Source organism: Rhipicephalus sanguineus, chromosome 8 (genome assembly GCF_013339695.2).
Source record: "Rhipicephalus sanguineus isolate Rsan-2018 chromosome 8, BIME_Rsan_1.4, whole genome shotgun sequence".
Taxonomy (NCBI): domain Eukaryota; kingdom Metazoa; phylum Arthropoda; class Arachnida; order Ixodida; family Ixodidae; genus Rhipicephalus; species Rhipicephalus sanguineus.
The window spans coordinates 98,688,405-98,708,172 of NC_051183.1; the positions used below are offsets into that span (position 1 = coordinate 98,688,405).

The following is a 19,768-nucleotide window of genomic DNA, read 5'->3' on the forward strand; positions in this document are numbered from 1 at the left end:
AGGACTTGCTGTCGTAGAGCCATCCATCGCCGTCGCTTGTCGCGTCGCAGGTGTCGCAGGTTTCTGGAAAGCCAGAAAACATCGCTTGTCGCCCGGAAGTGAGCATAACGATATCCAGCAACATGGCAGCATCTCTGACCCTCGTTTCGGTTGCCATTTGCTCGTAATGCTTCCAATCGGCGCGTACTTCAAGGAATGCAAGTTATAGACTACCTTCTTTACAGCCCCATCTCACGCAGAGAGCGAGGCAGCGGCCGTAGTTTGTCGTTTTGATCAACGGTTCGTTTTGATGTTTCGGTGGTAGCTTGCTGCAATGTCAGCATTGTCGTTGTGTGAGGTAGCCCTTCTCCGTGCAAAGCAACGATGTGAGGTGCTGCGGCTTTTCTTAAACGTTCTATGACAGCAAGAGGAAACGTTGTTGAGATGCGCCTCGTGGACTAAACCCAACATAACGCAGTTTGCAAAGTGCGACGTAGCGTAGGCAGCGTACGCTTCCGGGCACGCCATGGGATCACAGCAGATACTACTGTCGCGGTTAAACATAAGATTGTGAAAAAAAAAAAAGTCACGAAACACTTTTATGGCATCCTTATCTCAAACAAGACTGTCGCGAACATGTGGGTGCTCTTGTCGCGACAGCGCGACGGAGCCCGTTTGTCACAGTCGCCTTTGCTCAAAAGTTGCATGCAATGCATGCGGTTGGGCCTTTACAAAACCTGATGCGCTGTCGCCTCCGCAATGGAGGGGAAAAAAAAAAAAGTTCTCCGCCCGCGTCTCTCTCCTCCCGCGCCATCTCAGGTTTTTGCGGGAGGGCGTCCGCTCTTCGCGCTGCGTCATCTGCTACCTTACAGCTCCAACTGTCATGACCGATACACTGAAATCTAAGAATCCTCGCATTTCAGGATATAAGTTCGTAGTACTGAGGTGTTGTTAAGATTACACGGGAATTAAATAACGATCGTTATTCTGAAATTTTCGTTATTCTGAAGTTCGTAGTAGTGAAATATTTTTACATTGAAACTATAAGCAGTGGGCCCGGGATTTCTTAAAAGTTCGTTAATTTGAAATGTTTGTTTATGTGGTGTTCGTTGTAACGAGGTTTGACTGTACCAGGAAAAGTGATTCAAGGCCCCTCTGGATGTAATAAAGCTGCAGTTCCTGAATGAAAAACATGGCCAAGTTATGAAAACCGAGCATAGCCACAGCTGTGCATATCTTCCAACTAAAGAAAATGCCTGAATTTGCCACTACACGTCTGAATTGTGAGAGCAGAGAGCAAAAAATAAAACAGAGGGAACATCCAGTGCTGTGCTTTATATACAAGGCATGTATGAGGAGCCACAATGTGTCTGGAATAGCAATAACAATACCCATACTCTGATATGTGAAGCTGCTTACGTTTCTCAGGTAGGTTCATGGTCCTGAAGACCTCCATCAACTCGTCAACTGCTGCAAAGGGACCCTGGTGGAGAAGAGAGGAAGCAGAGAACCACAGTTGAAACTAGAAAACACCTGCCAGCATTTTTCATCCTTCTATAAAAAGACGGCGACCATCACTGACTGCAAGCAATGCTAGCAGTGCCAGTGCACTACCCTCTAAATTAATGCCTCAATAGTATACCCGTATTTGTTTGAATGCACTTAAATGAGATTCAGAGTCATTATCCTAAATGTCATCCCTCAGCCTTACATTCGAGGCTGATAGATTCAGTAGGTTCAATATGGGGGCAGTGCCATATCTCTGGTGCACAAGACTTCGGAAGGGAGCGGAAATTGTAGCAATAAGATGGGTGACATACAAGGCATTGTGGATGATATTTGGGCCTAAGTCGCATTTGATCAGATTCAAGTTTTCGATCTAGAGGCAGCGACCTAAGCATATATCCGCATGGCAAAATCAACAATCTTAAGCGCACAAAAGTGCTTGAAATCACCGAAATGAGCGAATGCAATTGCATGCACAGCGGTGAGACAGCCGAAAATAAACTGGGAGCAGTTCCTGGAGCAGCAAAATTTCAATTTTGAAGCAGAACAACTTTGATTTCGAGCAGTTCCCGGCATTTAATATGTCATCTTAGGAGCTTGAAAAAAATTTGTAGCAACTTGGGGGGACAAGTACATATTTTGATCAGCTTAGAATACGCATAAAAATATAACAGCCTTTGGAGAAAGTTTTTTAAACAGATTATCGGCATGTATGAACAACAATTACATTTTTACATACCATGCGACCTATTGAGCCCGAGTAACAAACAACATATGAAATAAGTGAAAAAAGATTTCGCAAACTAGGTTCACTTCACAAACATTAGGGAAAAAATCGAAAAAAGCGTCACACTTTTATAAAATAAAAAAAGTTATGATTGCACAAGAAATGTATTTATGTAGCAGTAGGCCTTTGTTGAAGTTTATTCATATGATTCAGCACACTGCTTTGGCATTTTGTAGGTCTGCTTATTTACCTTTTCAAGCTTCCCCTCAGCTTTCTGTAGGTCAGTGCTACCCTTTCTCGGCAGAACATCACAATAAGCGCCTTCAGCTATATGCTCAGCCGCGTGGTTGACGTAGCATCAAGCGTACTGCATGCTTTTAACATGCGCCAACAAAAGCGTGCTGCACCGCCGTTCACTGCCATTTAGTGTGGGACCGCCTTCAAAAGTGTGGCGCGGACGCCAAGAAACCTCGCCACACTGACTACCTCGTCAAACGCTCACCTATGATACCGCAGGCGTAGCGTCGTTGCAAGCGTACTGCACGCTTTTTTAAGGGATGACACAAACGGGCTTCGCATCAGTCGGCTGCAGCCTTCTTGTGCAAAACCGCTCGAGCATCGCGAAGACGCGTCACATGCAGAAAGCTACTTGTCGCCGCATTCGTGCAACAAGGTACTAGGGAGCATTAGAATAGGCTACGCAAAGCTTTACGTTAGCGTTTGTCGCCACTGCACATGCCTCATACACTATCCTCTTGCAGGCCCCCGTCAAGTGACGGAAATAGCGGCCAACCACAACGAACGCTATCTTAGCATATGCTATTTTAAAACTGCCTACAGAAACATTCGTTGCGGTCGCCCGTTATTTCCGTCACTTAACAGGGGCCCGCAAGAGGATAGCGTACCAGGCATGCGCAGTGGCGACAAACGCTAACGCAAAGCTTTGCATACGCTACTCTAAAAACTGCCGACTTCCATGGCAAATGTGCGCGTAGGTGACCACATGCAGCAGCGTCGACACAAAAACCACAGCGACCGGAGGAACACGCTACGCACAACAAAGAACCTGAGAGTCAACCCCGGTACGCATGCTACTCGATAGCCTTCTCTAAGCGACAGAATGCACAGCCTTATGAGTAGAAGCAGCACGCTCGGGGCACGGCAGCACATTTTGGGGGGACCACGCATATTTACAACAGCCTAGAGGAGATTATGGCGGCACCATAGGAGCCTTCATTAGAAAAGTGCGTGGAAGAAACATACTTCGGCGCGTCTATGTGTTCTGCGAACGTATCATTTTCTTGGTATCCTTGGCGCTGCTTGGAAAATTGTCCTGTGAACCGAGCTTTTTTTCCCCCAATGAAGCGGACATGGGCAATAAAATTTTTGCCTTTGAGGCTGCTTTGGAGCAGTTCCGTGCAACTTTCACAATTTTTATGCTTTTGGAGCAGCTTGGCGCATGAAAACGGAATCCTATCAAAAATCCCGCAGATCCCACGCACTGTGGGAATTGATGTAATGTGAAGCAGCAAGCAAAGAGCGCACCATGAGCGTGGCATGCAAATCATGCCCCACATGACATGCATATCATGATTTCCACGTTACCACCTGTCATTTATGTTCGTCATGAAGTCAAGCAATGCAATGCGAAATTTGGTGCATGTCAAGCTAGTAAATGGCCACGAGCGTACCATGAGTGTGGCATGTAAATCTTGTCGCACATGACATCCATCTCATGATTTTCATGTTACCGCTTGTCATTTATGTTTGCCCTTCACAAATGTTTTGTCATACGAATATTGGTATATATCTATTTAATTTAACAGCCACGAGCACCCCAAGACCATGTCATGTAAATCATGCTGCACATGACATGCGTATCATGATTTACACGTTAGGACATGTCAGTATGTTTGTGATACGTGATACACTCTTGTCACGCTATATCAATTTTGGTATACGTATATCAAGTTAACAAAACAGCCACATGAGCACCAAGACCATGACATGTAAATCATGCCGTTCATGACATGCATGTCAGGATTTTCTTGTTATGACCTGTAATTTGTGTTAGCCATACGGTCATGTTATGCCGTACCAATTTTGGTATAATATCCTATCAACGAAATGGCCAGGAAAGCACAACATCGTAGGCGGCTAGATAGATAGGTAGGCTCAAAGTCACAGAAGTCCACTAAGAAATGCTTTGCATTTAAATTGCACAATATGTGCAGCTGTCTCGCCCCTGAAGCATCTATGCAAACTTCTCTTTGGCAATGATGGCTGTCGGCAGAGCTTACGCTTGTTCGTAGGCCACAATTGACTGTAGTAGAAGTGTGCGCTAGTCATTTCACAGCATTTCTCTCGTGAAAACAGTTTTGCAGTGCAGTCGATTGAGTTCCAGCAAGTGCAGGCAATGAAACGTCAACAAATCAGTCACGACACTCACCATGAAACAATGAGGTGGTGGCAGCCTCATCATCAGTTCAGACGCTGCCGGTGGAGGTGGGAACACGCCGCCGGGAACAATGTGCGCACCAGTTGCTGCAGATGAGAATTACACATTACTATGATCGAAAATGACATGACAGTCTCTGTAGCTATAGTCAAACTGTTACATAATACAGTCATTACGTCTGATATTCCTCTCCTCATATGTATGCGTGTAATGTTGAATTCCAATGGCGGATTCAGAGTGGCCAACCGACTCCATGACCGAGCATTTGACCCTGGCACAGAGAAACGCATCCTAATTCACGACAGGAACACAACTTCCACCGCTGGAACAAAGCGGAAGCAGAGGTTCTATCCTCCGGAAGCAGAGTTACCGGGGATACCTTGCATGTGGCCAGTCACTGCCGCTGTTCACTCCCAGCACCGGTCAGTTGTGTCTGGTCAGTGCCAGTGATCTGCTTGACAGTGCCACGAAGCTAGAGAACTAGAGGTGTGGATTTCTCGCTGGCTTGACCACCATTAGCACAAAATCTCGTGACTGCTGCGGTACCCCCGAGCAGGCCAATGTGTAAGTGGAAGTGCATCATGCAGAGTTCTGGTCAACACCGCCGATTTTTACGGAGCAACTCTTCCTGCTCCATGGGGTAGCTCCTGCTCTGAACCCACTCCAACTCTCTCACTGGAACACTGGACTCACCCTCACTCGGTCGTTGAAACAAGTTTGCTTTGAAACGAGCAGAAAAACTTGCTCCGACTCCGCCATTGGAATTCAACATAAGTGCACAGTGAGGATCCCCTGTTGAAAGGAATACTCATACGTGCGCCTCCAATATTGCTGGCACTGTAACTGTGAGTGACTGTAGAAGTGGTGTCTGTGCGCTGTAGAGATGTCCGAAAGAAGTCTGACCACGAGTTATCTGCTGCAATTATAAGCGATTGCCAATGCCCTTGCGAGATAGCAAAATCCAGACATGCACTGCACGCAAGTGTTCCCTTTACCAGTGGATGCCTCTATATACAGTAAAACCTCGGTGATACAAATCTCGTGGGGTTACTAAAAATATTCGTATCATCCGAAATTCGTATCACCAGAACACACGGAAAATTAGTATGTGACAAAAGAAAGTTGGCATACGTTTTGACTTAGTGTTTCTCAGGTACGCAGCGACATCATGAACAGCTATGAATGATTGCTAGTAAAGTTTCTAGACGTCAGCAATCATACTTGTACATGTAAATATACGGTGCATGCGCGCGTGTGTAATTAATGAACCAGATGTGTCGTGCACCGTGACCGCTAGTAGCCCCTTCCTAAGATTACTACGCTTTTCTGCGTGACACCAAAGTACTGCGGCGAAAGCGACTTAAGAAGCGCTTTGCTCACGATAGATAAGAGGCCAAGCTCCTTCGCCAAGACCGTTCACTTCGTCTCTTGGGGTCTTCATCCACCTTTCATGGGACTTCATGACGGACCCACAGCCCAAGTTTCAGTCTTGTTTCATAGAACGTCTGATTGTGGGTACATGGCTTGCATTGACGTAGCAGGCACGTGTTAACACATTACAAAGACGCTGCCGCCTCGAGCACAAGAGCACGCGTCAACACGTCGGGAAAAAAAAGGCGTGACGTCAACGTCATCTGTAATATAAATGCGAAGGCGCATAGAGGCCTCCAAGGTTCGCGCGCACTATCTTGGAGGCAACGATGTACCGTTGATGGTCGCGCAGCGCGCATGTCCGTGCTTGCGCGGGACTGCCGTGTCTTCCGCGACAGCACAGGCACCACCTGTTTGTACCTGTGCACTAGCGTATGTTCGCATCAAACGTCGCGGGGTGCAAATCGGTTCGCAACAATCATACTCCAATACATTGCAGGCTAATGGGCCTTGGCCGGAACCACAGAAAAATTCGTATTAACCCGAAATTCGTACGAGCCGTGATCGTATCACCGAGGTTTTACTGTAGGACTTGCACATTTACAAGCACAATTTCTTTTTTTCTATCGGGTTTACACGAAAGAAATGCAAGCGTGATGAAAACGACGGTCCCATAAAGCTGCCTGTCAACTTCAATGGCCTTTCCTGTGGATTACCATGCCAACCAGAAGCACACGAGCGATGTTAAAGATTACAGAAGCACTTTGCACTGTCGTTAAAGAGCCCCTCACCAGATCCTACAGCAAGTGTTGCTTACACACTCCAAATTGTAAGGCGCCCACCTCTAGGAATCATTCTACCAAAAAAGATCTGTTAAGTCGGTTACTTACTGGAGGAATTAATCAACTGTTTGGTTATCATGCCGCCAGCAGGAGAGAGTCACTGTGAGCAGAGAAAGACACTCTTCCCTCTTTTGCCTCGTCTACAGTCGGTTACAACTTTAAAAAAAAAAACGTCAGCTCCGCCCACAGCGGCGCCTGCCTTTCACCTATGAAAGACAGTCATGCTAGCTGATTTCCGCTCGAACCTTAAGTATTTTTCCTTAGCTAATGTAAATACCACGAATATTAAGAGTTAAAGGTTCCCCGTTACTACCTAAAGCATCAAGTTAGGCTGCACAGCGATGTCAGAATCCATGACAAAATTTATCAGAACGCCAGCTGTCTTAAACACCCGAGAAGGGCTTGACATCACGAAAATTGGTAAGCACCATTGGATGGAGCACTTATCCAAATTTTCTGTGGGACGGACAGTAACGGCTGTGGGCGGAGCGGACATTCTCTTTCTTAAGTTGTAACCGACTACAGCATCTGCAAGCATCTGCATACCTTCCCTTTGTCCTTCCATGAGTCGAGATCCTTGATGATCCCGCTTCCTCTTTCGTCTCCTCTTTTTATTTTGCGGCGCGGCGCTTCTCCCGAGGCTGCTTTGTGCGCTCGGCACTGGACCATGGTCAGAGTCGCTCCAAGGAGCACCTGTGTGCGTGCAGCCTTTTGTTTGCGACTGCTTTCACGAAATTTTTCGACTGCTCTCGCGTTGCGCGGGCGTTTCATGCTTTTGTGGACACAATCGCCACCGAGCGGCCTACGCACCACACTCGCCTCAACATTCAAAACATGGTGAGGGGCTCTTTAATATGCATCCGTTCGATCTGTGCGATCGCACGGGATCTGTGGGCCAGCTGAGCAAGGACAGTGGCCCAAACAAGCACGTGAAAAACAGAACGCAGTTTCAAGATGCTCTGGCAGAGTACCCGACATTCGCAATCAGAATCCAATACTTTGAGCAACTGGGCGAGCCAATGCTTGCTTTTGATGTAAACGATATCGTCTCTCACCATGCATTTTTGGATATGTGACAGCAGAAGAATACCCACTGGTAATACACCTATATGCATTCACTGCTGACATGCATGCAATGGAATAATCTGCCATCACTTAGTACAAGGTCATACGATCCCATGAAGTACTATAAAGCACTTTGAATGAGAACCAATACATGCATAGCAATTTATCTCGACATTTTTTTTAGACAATACACCATCACACATACAGTCAAACCCAGCTATATCGAACTCAGACAAATTGAATTATCCATTCGATCAAACTACTTTCGAATATGACAATGATCTAAAATCAATACGCACGAAGATCTACGGCTACATCAGAAAAAAAACGAGCAGTTGTTCCGTGTACGAATACAACCGATGAGTGAAGCTCCTTAGAAATGGGACGCAGACGACTATGCGCCTGATCTTGCTGCTGGCTTTCATGAAGGTGGTAGAATGGGGAGCAGGTGGGGAGCGGGTGGGGAGAGCATCTGCTGTGCTCGGTGACGGGAACGACTAAGCGAGTGCGACGTGCCCAGCGCAGGGAGAGGGACAGGTGGGAGAGGGGTGCGAGCAGTGAGGTGGCAGGGAGCTTCGACAGCGGCGACTGAACACTGCCCGCGGCATTTCATTGTCTTTATGCGCCGGTGCCGGATGGTGTGACCATGTGCTACTACCTCCGACAAAGCGCCCTTAGTGCGCTAGAATGATGGTTGTCATTTCACAATCCACGATAAAGGTGGTGAAAGTGAAGACTACCACTATAACCAGTTGTGCACAGAGCTTATTTCTTTTAACCTCGAATTTCTGGTGGGCTAGAATCAAACCGCTCAAGGCCTAAACATTTCCTCTTAAATCACCGGCCACTGCAACCCAAAGTGACGCTTAAGAGAAGGGAGCTTCAACGGCGCGGAGGAGTGCCGGCCCAAGGAGCTTGGCTTCTAAAAAGTAGATAGAACACTTCCTACATCTAACATCGGACAGCGTTAAACGACCCAAATCAGCATTTCCTCACAGAAGAGAGCTTTGCCGCACACAGCGAGCAGAGACTACCACTTGCCATCACATGCTTTCCCCCACAATTACTCATCGCAACGCCCGTCATGTGTGGTCGCACGTAGTTTCTTGGTTGTTCGATTGGCCCGCGTTTATGGTGTCACTGTTCACTTCTTCTGGGCTCCCTTTGTTAACACGATGGCTGCCATAAAACGGAAAAACCTGCCATTCTCCGCGAAGCTGCAGATGATCAATAATGTCAAAAGTGGGGGAAAAAAAAAGTCTGATGTCACTGCTGCATACACCATCCCGAGAAAGCACACTGAGTAAGATATTGAAGACCAAGGCCAACATTAGAGCCAATAATGACAAGACACCTACTGCTTTCGGAACATGAGTACAGCTGCATATGAAGATGTTGAGGCCATCCTTCACAAGTGGTTCCTGGGTATCAGAATGCGAAACATCCCTGCTTTCGGTCGCATGATTGACTAGAAAGCGAATCTTGCTTTTATGCTTGGTAGGTTTGGCTTTTGGGGCAGTTTTGGTCGGCTGCAGCACTTCAAGGAATGTCACAACAGTAGGCCGAGCGGTCACCAATGAAAGCCGCGTGACGGATGTCAACAGGGTCACCAGCTGGATTACGGAAAACTGAAACAACATCGCAACAAGGTATCACCCTCGTCATATATTTAATGCAGACGAGACCGCTTTGTTCTGGCAGATGCTGCCAAAGAAGACGGTGCATTGTGACGACGAGTCCCACGGCAGGAAAGTCAACAAAGTCAGAACGTTGGTTTTGCTCCACACCAATGTCACCGGATTGACCAAGCTTTTCATTCGTGATTGAAAAGAGCAAATCGCCGTGATGCTTAAAAAATGCACAGTCTGTTCCTGTGACCTACAGGTCCAGCGGGAAAGCATGGATGATGGGCGAGCAAGTGGTTTGAGCCCCGAGATGATGACTTGATAATCCAAGGCAGAAAAGTCTGCTTACTGCTGTGCTCACCGTTGCAACATCAACCTCCCCAACACTGAGCCTTGTTTCCTGCCAGCAAAGATGACGTTGGTGCTGCAGCCATTAGATCAAGGTGTCGTTCGTGCACTGAAGGCAGGCTACAAAAAGTGCTTTGTGCGAAGACTACTACAAAAGCCTTCGCACTGGTTGAGAGCTCAATCAGCCTCCTTAGAGCACTTAAACATGTTAACTGCATCATGCTATGATGTAAAGAAACAGACAATTCAGAATTGCTTTCAGCACCGCGGTCTCGGCATTTCTGGTGAGGCTGGCAGTGCATTTCCACTTGCAGAGTGCTATGCAACTCGATGAACCGTACGATTTTCTAGGCCAGCCGCCCAACTTTCTGGGTGCTGTTTCTGATGGGATCGCTTTAACCGAGTTCGTGTCCATTGACGACGATACTGAGACTACCGGAGAGCTCGCCGATGATGAAGTCATCATTGCCTATCTCACTAGAGATCTCCTCAATAAAAGTAACGAGAACTTGTCGCGGCCACCTTTTTCTATGCACATTTCTATGCGCCTTGTTCGCTACTATCGTGCATCAATAGAAGGCTGTGGACTCTGTTCTCTCAGTGGCAATGTTGAAAAGTGCATGCTTAACGATGCACTGAAAATGAAAAAATAGAGAAGTCAATCAGAGACTATTTTTCACGCAGGTATTCCCGCAGTGCATGCATTTGGAAAGTAACGAGCAGTTTTTTTTGAGCTGCACAATCTACATTGATAAATTCTTTAAAATTTATAGTATTTCTAATTGTACGATACATCAAACTTACTTTCATTTTCTTGCAAGTTCGATATATGCGGGTTTGACCATACTATTATCACACTAGGCATCAGCTACAACGTACTAGTGCATGGCAAAGGTCAACGCTGTACTATATTACTGGTGCAATAGTGTATACTTACTTGTGTTCACGTGTACATCACATTTACTGTCACTTGGCACTTGCACTTATTAAACATGGGAACATCACGTTCATTCTATAGAAGACCATGTTTTTCTCTTCCTTTTTTTTTTCAAGTTTTCCAACGTCTCAACATGTGACAGTCAGTGCATTTTTACTCACCGTCAGTCAGTGCCTTTTTATTTTTTATTTTCTCAGTGCCTCCTCTCATCAGTCTATTCATTCACATGACAAACCAATGCTTTTTCCCCACCGTAACTCAAGGCATATTTAAAGCTAGGCTTCAAATGTACCTGTGAAGCCTAGCTATATTGTTTATTGTTAACTTGCAAAGTGCTCCCGACCACCTTGTAATACTATTTATTTTCAACTTCTGTACGTGCCACTGAATGCAATCTAAAGCTAGTACTAAATGTATGAAAGCTGCACAACTTCCACGCACCACCATACACCATCTGTGTAGTAAATTCACCTGAGAGCCTTCAAGGGCATATTACTGAACTAATAAAATTAAATTGCCGTCAACTAGACTTCAGATTTACCTCATTTGTGCGATGATTTTTTACCATCTGTTTTTTTATACAACTACAGTATACTGCTGTGCTTATGTGCCAGTGGTGACGACAATAAAGCAGCATGAGTGTTGCGAACCATGAAGGTGGGACCAGGCTCAGTGCTCGGCCTTGTGAAGGGTTGCCAGGATTGATGTTAAGACTACCGTAAAATCCCGAGCAAGCGCCCTCCTCCCTTCTTCTGGAGATTTGAAATATCCACCAATGACCGAGCAAGTGCCCCCCCCCCCCCCCCCCGCCCTCCCGCCATTTTCACTGCTTCATATATTCACTGCTTTTATTCACTTGACGGGGACTAGACAGTGAATGCTTGCCTATTCAATAATGCATTTCACCGGAAGCATGCATGTCTCTTCTGCCACCATGTTGAATTTTGATCCGTGACCAAGCAAGGGCCCCCCCTCCAAATCTTGTCGGATTCTCTTTCACCTTAGAGGGGGGGCGCTTGTTCGGGAATTCGCGGTACTCAGTACTTCCATCGGCGTAACAACACAGGTGAGATAAGAACGCCAAGCAGCACAAACAAACACATCTCACTGAACGTCAAAAAACCCAAAACGTCTTCTTCGTGACCTCCTTGACTGAAAACACCCGCACTGCCTCATCATCACCACCACTGGCAAATACATGCAGCGATCTAATCATAGCATTTACACCTGTGCGAATACATCATCATCACCACTGGCACATACATTTGGCAATGTCGGCTGTAGCAATGTTGCAATTTGACTGTACTACTGCAAAGAGAAACTGCAGCACAAATGTGACGCCAGTGAGAGAGAAAGAGAGAGGGCACGCGTGACTTACGGCAGATCTGCTTGGGCTTGAAGGGGATCATCTGTCCCGTGTCAGGGCGGGGGTACACGAGGTTCTGCTGATCCGCCACACTCTCCTCACGCACCTCACGCTTTGACGCTGGCGCAGATGACACCACCACGGGCAGCCGCGTCACGTCCTGTCACATCGACAGAACGGTCGCGTCACATTCAACGATCGGGTGCAGCATTCCAACGGTTGTGCATTCTACAGCAACGCTGCGTGGGGGAGCTTTGCAACTGTTCCCATGGGGTGGTGGTCAGCAGCCATAACAGGTCAAAGTGCGGTAAGTAACAAGGAGGAACCATGCGCACTGAATAAAGCACAGCCTGCATAGTGCACAGGATTGTGTACCGGGCGTACCAGAGTTCCGGAATTCCCTCAACCATTTTTGCAACAAAGTCGCACGCACACGAAAATGACTACATTATTATCCCGAATTTTTTAAACTAAATGTTCATCTGTTGCACTGTAACAGCATAGGAACACGTTTTCATTTACAAGAGACTCTTAGTAATTGGAAATCTTTTAAACGGAACAGCTGCTTTAATAGAACAACTGCTTCCAATATGATTGGTTTCGTACTTCAATTCTGCACCCTTGTTCATCTCTCAGTAAACGGAACTCCTGTTAAATGGAACACATTTCCTCGGTCGATTCAGGTTCCGTTTAATGAGAGTCTACTGTACCTTGTTATATGTGATAATTTGTTACATCCACCTTCAGTATATCAAGGTTGAACAGTACACCTCCTTGAAAGAAGTCTATAAATATTCACCCATATTTCACAAACTGTAACATCATTCCATGCTTCATGATGAATTCGTTTCAGTCTTCCCGCAGCATGACCACAATAACAAAGCTGCACGCATAACCTGCCGCTCATCTCTTTACGCTAAATCAGTTACACCACACACAATAATTTAATGCAATAACCTACCATCATACATGGCAGCTCAAACTAACTTACCATCCTTTCAAGCTTTGATGCATGAAAACAGTTCTACCTAGACTAGATGCTACTACCTGTTCACATATGTACATAGCAAGATATTTTGCATCAGTGCGATTTTAATGTAATATATCTACTTGTCACTGCTAGCATGTATTTATCCTGTAATCATATTTCATTTCTAAGCTTCATACTTGTGTTATACTTGATGTTCCTGCCATAATGATTTAAAAGCATATTACATGGGCTTATATGCGCTAAGTATACAGCAAATTTTACAACATAATGTGTTTTACTGCTTGTAACTTGCACATTACTGAGTTCAAATCTTGCTTGATAGAATGGTACCTTGGGCTAGCTGGTGATTTAGCATTGACATATTTGCACAGTGCAAGATCAATGACGACAAATTGCGTGTTGTGTCCTTTCATCTGTCCTTGTTCATCTTGCGCTGTGCAAATATGTTGATGCCAAATCTTGCTCCTATTCAAAGTTGCTTCCACTTTACTTTGAACCAAAATCGTGACATTCGCACACTCCTAGTTCCATTTCTTTAAAGTATTGTGCAAGTTAGTTGGGTCATGACAAAAATGCTAACTTTTGTTTATAATATGTGATACATACTATTCAAACTACTCGTTATGAAATTATTTAAACAAATCACTATTCGCTTCGAATGCACTCAAATTTACTTTTCACCCATCCCTAGTTGTGATGCTAACATGAAGTCGCCACACCAGTTTGTAATGATTCAATACATATTGGGCCGTATGTTGTGCGTGTCATGCTGCGACATCGTATCGAAAACAGGCCAGCACATTTACAAAAGTCACAGAGCTCACCCTGTATCCCAGAGACTTCAGTTCCTGAGGACTGCAGGGGTAGAGGTCCATAAACCGGTACCGGTCCACCAGCAGCGCTGTCTCCTTGCCCTCAAACTCCTTGAGCTGAAACAAGTGAGGCATACGTTCTTATAAGAATTCTTAGTGGACACTGGGCTGGGTAAACACTTGTGATAAACAACTATGTGTAGCTATATACGAAGTGATGTTAGTCCGTATTCTGTGGGTAGAACTTGGGCAGAAAGGGGTGCATGTTAACATTCTGCTGTAAAATGAACTCCTGCATGCGAACTGTTCATTGCCACATTATTTTCTTCATTTGTTTCAGTTTGCTACTATAAAAGCTCGTTAATTCGAGCCCCATTAATTCGCAAATTTGGATAATTCAGACGTGTTCTGTGGTTCCGGCCAGCATATGTAGTGTTTTACGGCATGGAACTCTCGTTAATTTGGTCATATTTGGCCGCAACACGGTAAATTCGGACAATCCTCGGAGCGTGGCAAGCATGAAGCGCCACAAATAGATGATGCAAAGGAGCAAAAATGGCGTTTGTGAAAGCTGAAATAGCCGTGGGCCTTCCAAAAGGCGTGGCTGCCACCCACAATTTTACCACAATCCCGCTCTTGGTGATGAAGGCTTCAGCAGCTGCAGCAAACTTGTTACGTTTCCGATTTTACTCGGCGCAAGCGACCTGCATGGGCTCCATGATCGCGTCGATAGTGACTGGGGTCAAAGCTGCGACCAGCAGTAGTTTCATCTTCGCTGAGTGCCTAGGAACTGCATAGTAGCCATCCGTGGTTGTGCATATTTTAGCCAGGTTTATTCTGCAGCAGATGTGGTGCTCAGCAGTTTCGTTTCGACTCTGGACGCAGGCTGTGCACATGCCTTCAGAACAGGGTGGACGCTATGATCGCGTCTTTAGCGGCCACGGTATCGTCCGCAGCGGATGCGGCACTGAGTAGCTTCGTTTTGATTTCGGGCAAAAAAGCATGGTGAAAGTTTAGACGATGAAGAGCTCCAAACACATCCCGTATGCAGGCATGAAACTAGCTTGATATAGACCAGAACACACGCAACGAAACAACATGCCCGGGCTACCATGCCAGCAGACGCTACACAGAGCAAACGCGAAACTCAGCCCATCGGAGAGCGTGTTTCGCGTCTTTTCTAGCCTGGACATTTTGGCTGCTTTTATTGGAATATCAAGAACACCTTGCTCATAAGTCCATAATGTATATGTACAGTACGTGCTGAGCAGGCTGCGAAAGCAACCTCCTCAGGTACGTATGCTGTTACATTTGTAAAAAAACATCCTCCCTGTAGTACGCGTGAATCGTAATTGCAGTGCAGCTCGCGAAAGAGTGAAACGATGTTTCGTTGCCCCATATTATACAAGTTGTGCACACAGTTTTCTGAAAACTCATCATTTCAACATGCATCACGTAATAATTAAGAGTACGCTTTACGGGTAATTTCACGGAACGTAATTTTTGTTTCACGAGTGCTCTCATAATAACGCGTCTTGCTCACGAAAGCGTGCTATCGGACAGTGTCACGTACAGTATCGTTCATCGATCCCTTTTGGAAGCTATCTTCGCTATTTTAATCTTGTAACGATGATGCTTTACAAGCAAAACAGTGCTACTCTTAGTTAAGCCGATATACTCTTAGTTAAGCCAATAAACTGTGCTTTTACACTGCTCTTATGCAAAATAAGTACAGGGTTTACGTATTCATCAAGAAAATGAAAATGCATTGATGTAATAGAAACTTGTTTATTGTTTTCTTGATCCTTTCGATAATTCGGCATTCGGTTAACTCATTTTTTTCCGGTCCTGTAAAATTCGAATTTACGGGCTTTTACTGTACAAGTTTTACAGCGAGAGCTGTTATGAGATCACAACAAGGGCCGTTTTTGGCGCCGTAGTTGTCCGCCGCCGCCGCCGCCGGTGTCCGTAACCACTATCGCTCGAAATAAGAAAAAAAAAAAACTAAATAAGAAAAAATTTCCAGGATGGAACGAGGTTCGAACCTGGGTCCTCTGCGTTTGAGCCCAGTATTCAACCTCAGAGCCATGCCGGTGCTTGAAACTGCCTTGCAAAATGACCCTATACAGGCTTCATGTCGGGAAGGAACCACATTAACATATGCAATGTAGCCTGGTACAGGAGTAAAATAACAACCAAGTGTCACACAACACGAGTTCTGTAAGCAGGCGTCACACAATGCCAATTGCGCAACGAGTTGGTTGTTGAATGCTTCCGACCCATTACAAAGCTCTGCCATAATTCTTCATCGTCATCAGCCACAGTTACTACGATTCTGCGCAGAATGAAGAAAATTGCATAGTGGCTGCTTCCCGACATCACAAAAATTATGATGATTTATAACGTAGTGGGTTCCTCGCAAGTGCACTTCTATTGGTTGCCAAGGAAGCCCATAAGGCTCCCATGGTCCATTTGCAGTGGTGGGAATGCCTTCCAGCATTTTGGAGCAGCCACTGGAGCAGGCAAAATCTGCTTTTGGAGCAGCTACCCCTGTGTTTGGAGCAGGCATGAACTTTTCATGAAACACACAGAGAAAGAAAATTTTGCCTAGAATTTAGCCAAGCTGCCTAGAATTAGCCAATTTAGCCTAGAAATTTAGCCACGCTGCAAAGAAAGCCCACGAAATACAAAAAAAATCCATGTGACTAGCGCACTCGCGCGCCGTGATCGTGCTGCTCTCAGCCGTGGTAGCCACCATAGCCGTGGTTTGACCGAACGAAATCAGCTGCGGCCGCGACTCGCCGCCTCCGTTGCAGCGGTAGGCCGATAAGTTGGCGGTTGTTGCTTGGCCCGCGCTCGCTAAAACTTGCATCGTCACGCGCACCAACTGGCTGACACAGGCAAGAAACTACCGCCAACTTATCGGCCTACCGCTGCAACTAGCTGTGACGAAGCCAGCGAGTCGCGGCCGCAGCTGATTTCGTTCGCTCAAACCACGGCTGAGAGCAGTACAATCGCGGCGCGCGAAAGCGCTAGTCACGTGTTTTTTTTTTTTTTCGTATTTCTCGGGCTTCTTTGCAGCTCGGAAGAAATGGTACGCGTGAGTCTTTCTCGCAAATAATGCAATGGGGGTTCGTGAAGACGCTCTCGAACTTTGCAAATCCAACTTCTTGCCTAAAGTCAATATTTAGCATAAATAATCCCAATTAACAAATTATTTACAGAACAAAAAATATCTGTAGTGCGCAAGGTGGCTGTCAGCAGTATGTAAATGGTTTCACTCACTGCCTCTAATATTGCATTTTTTTTAACCCTTGGCACAAGTTAGCTAGGACACCTGATACACACACGCGCGAACACACACACACATGTGTGTGTGTGTGTCTATATATATATATATATATATATATATATATATATAATTATACTGCGTGCCGCGATAATGTTTTACGCAATAAAAGTTTACTGCGCCGCTGAACTTGCCGACGCCACAGTGTCTCTTTTCGAAAGTGCGGAAATCGGTCGATCAATGATTCCTATTTCCGCGCGATTGCGGCGATGCAAGCTAGAGGTGTGCACGGGCTCCGGGTAGCCCGAAAGCCCGAGCCCAACCCGGCCCGCGGGCCGGGCTCAGGCTACTTGGAGTTTTATCGGGCCGGGCTCGGGCCCGGCGCAAAGCCCAACTCAAGCCCAAAGTATAGAGAATGAGCGGGAATTGTTTTCCAGCACGCATACAGCGCCTTTTCGGCGACCGCCCTTTACCGCTTTTCCTTTCCATTCGCTACTTTAAACAAAAGAGGTAAAGCACTGCCTCTGTTGCACTCCGACAAATATAGAAGTAACACCACCTGAGCTAGTGACGGCGCCACGCGACTGTTCCGCGTTAGATTTAAGGCCAAATCCCATATGAGTGAAAATGCACGCGACAGTGACGAGCGACCCGATGTAGATCGCATTCGTGCAAGCTGACGCTTGCATTGGCATACCCCATACACGTGACGGCTTTGGCGAGCGAACTCCATTGTTGCTGACATGAGGCGATGTTTTCTTTTTGCAGCGAACCTTCAAAAAGTCGGGCCGGGCCCGGGATTGTGTTTTCATACATCGGGCCGGGCTGGGCGGGCTCGCAGCCCTTTGCCGTCGGGCTCGGGAGGGCCTTCGACGAAGTCAGCGGGCCCGGGCCGCGCTCGGGCTCGGAAATACGGCCCGTGCACAGCTCTAATGCAAGCATAGGGAAAGAGCGAATGTGAGGTGGCGGTTACCGACGACCGCGCCAGTATGTCGTATCGCTGACAACCCTGTCGCAATAAGTATATTCACCTAACTTCTCGGGCATGCCTGTCGCATCGCGCTGCTTAAGCCTACTGCACGCCTTTAGCCGCCGATCGTTGCTGCTCGTTGTGCCGGAGAGCGTTCACACGCGCACCGCTTTGTAGAAACGAAAGCAGCTCGCTGTTGCGGAGTTGATCGTTGCAGATCGTGCACACTGAAACCACGCTGCACTCACGCCATTACGATAAACGTACGCATACGGCACAGCAAGCATAGCTCTGTCGTAACCATACTGCACGCTTTTATTAGGCGACAACACCAACGCACCTCCGTCCGCCGCCAGGACAGCTAGAGCATCAGCAGAGAGGAGTGCGCATCGCTTGCAGAAAGCGAAGGTTGCGGCGCGGTTGCAGTGCTGCTAGGGTAGCTAGGGTGCTAGTGCTGCTGTACCGTTGTAACTTGCCACTGATATTGAATTGGATTACGTCGGCTGTCACGACGACTGGGACGCTAGTGGTGCCATTAACAAATGCAGCAGCTCAAGATGGCGACCACGACGTACATCCACTCACGAAGCGCTCTGTCCACGAAACATTAGTTTCGGTTCCTAACACCACGTTGTGGCGCAGCAATGGCGCAAATTAGGCAAAAAAGACCCTTTTGGAGCAGTGTGGAGCAGCAATTGCCAGTTGGCGCAGATTGGCACAATTGGCGCAGGTTTCCCACCACTGATTTGCTCAGGGTCTCAACAAGGTTAATTCCCTCTCTCTATCTCTTTCTCATGTCAGCGTATGTTATAAAGCGTGGCGGGAGAATGAAATAACGACCGGGCGTCACATAATGCGAATTACGTAACTAGTGGGTCTTTTAAAGCTTCCAACCCATTACAAGGGGATCAGCCATAATTCTTAATCGTCATCAACCGTCGCATCAACAAAATGCACATAGTGCCTTAAAGATGGTACCTCGCTTCTCCGCAGAATGACGAGTAATGTTGTGGTGGGTGCTTCCCAACTTCACAAAAATTATGATTGGTGGCTTAGTGGGTACGTTCCTAGTGTACTTGTATCAGTAGCCACAAGAGAGTTTATAACGGGCTCTAGAAATTCCACTCTTCGAGCTTTCGCTGTGACTGTGTAGCACTTTCCGCACAGGCCTGGCGTTTTTTTTCTTTACTTGTTCATTTTTGTTCTTGCTTAATTATTTCTCTTCTCTCTCTCTCTCTCTCTCTTTTTTTTTGTGCTGCAGAACTTATAGAAATGGAGCAGCCAAGGGGATATAGACCTCAACCTCGCCACTGCAAGCCAGTTAGAACAGAATAGCAGTGTGCCATCAACAAGATGCCATGAGGCTCGCTGATGTCACTGGCAAGCATTGTTTATAGTCCAGCCCAGCAGAGCAGGTAAAACCAAATTACCTGCGTCAACGTAAACGGTCATATGAGAAGTTAAAGCAGCCCTCAAACCCTT

At 46.5% G+C, this 19,768-nt stretch overlaps 1 protein-coding gene across 1 annotated transcript in view; it reads right to left on the reverse strand.

The window, feature by feature from the left end:
• Window positions 1-1,398: 1,398 nt before the first annotated feature.
• Window positions 1,399-19,768, reverse strand: part of LOC119402243 (cleavage stimulation factor subunit 3) — a gene marked incomplete at both ends in the record, with an annotated part of 36,929 nt that continues 18,559 nt past the window's right edge. Inside the window, 5 exon segments of the mRNA XM_037669377.1 lie at window positions 1,399-1,462; window positions 4,662-4,756; window positions 7,430-7,576; window positions 12,237-12,384; window positions 14,040-14,144. Coding sequence (XP_037525305.1) covers window positions 1,399-1,462; window positions 4,662-4,756; window positions 7,430-7,576; window positions 12,237-12,384; window positions 14,040-14,144 — 559 coding nt within the window.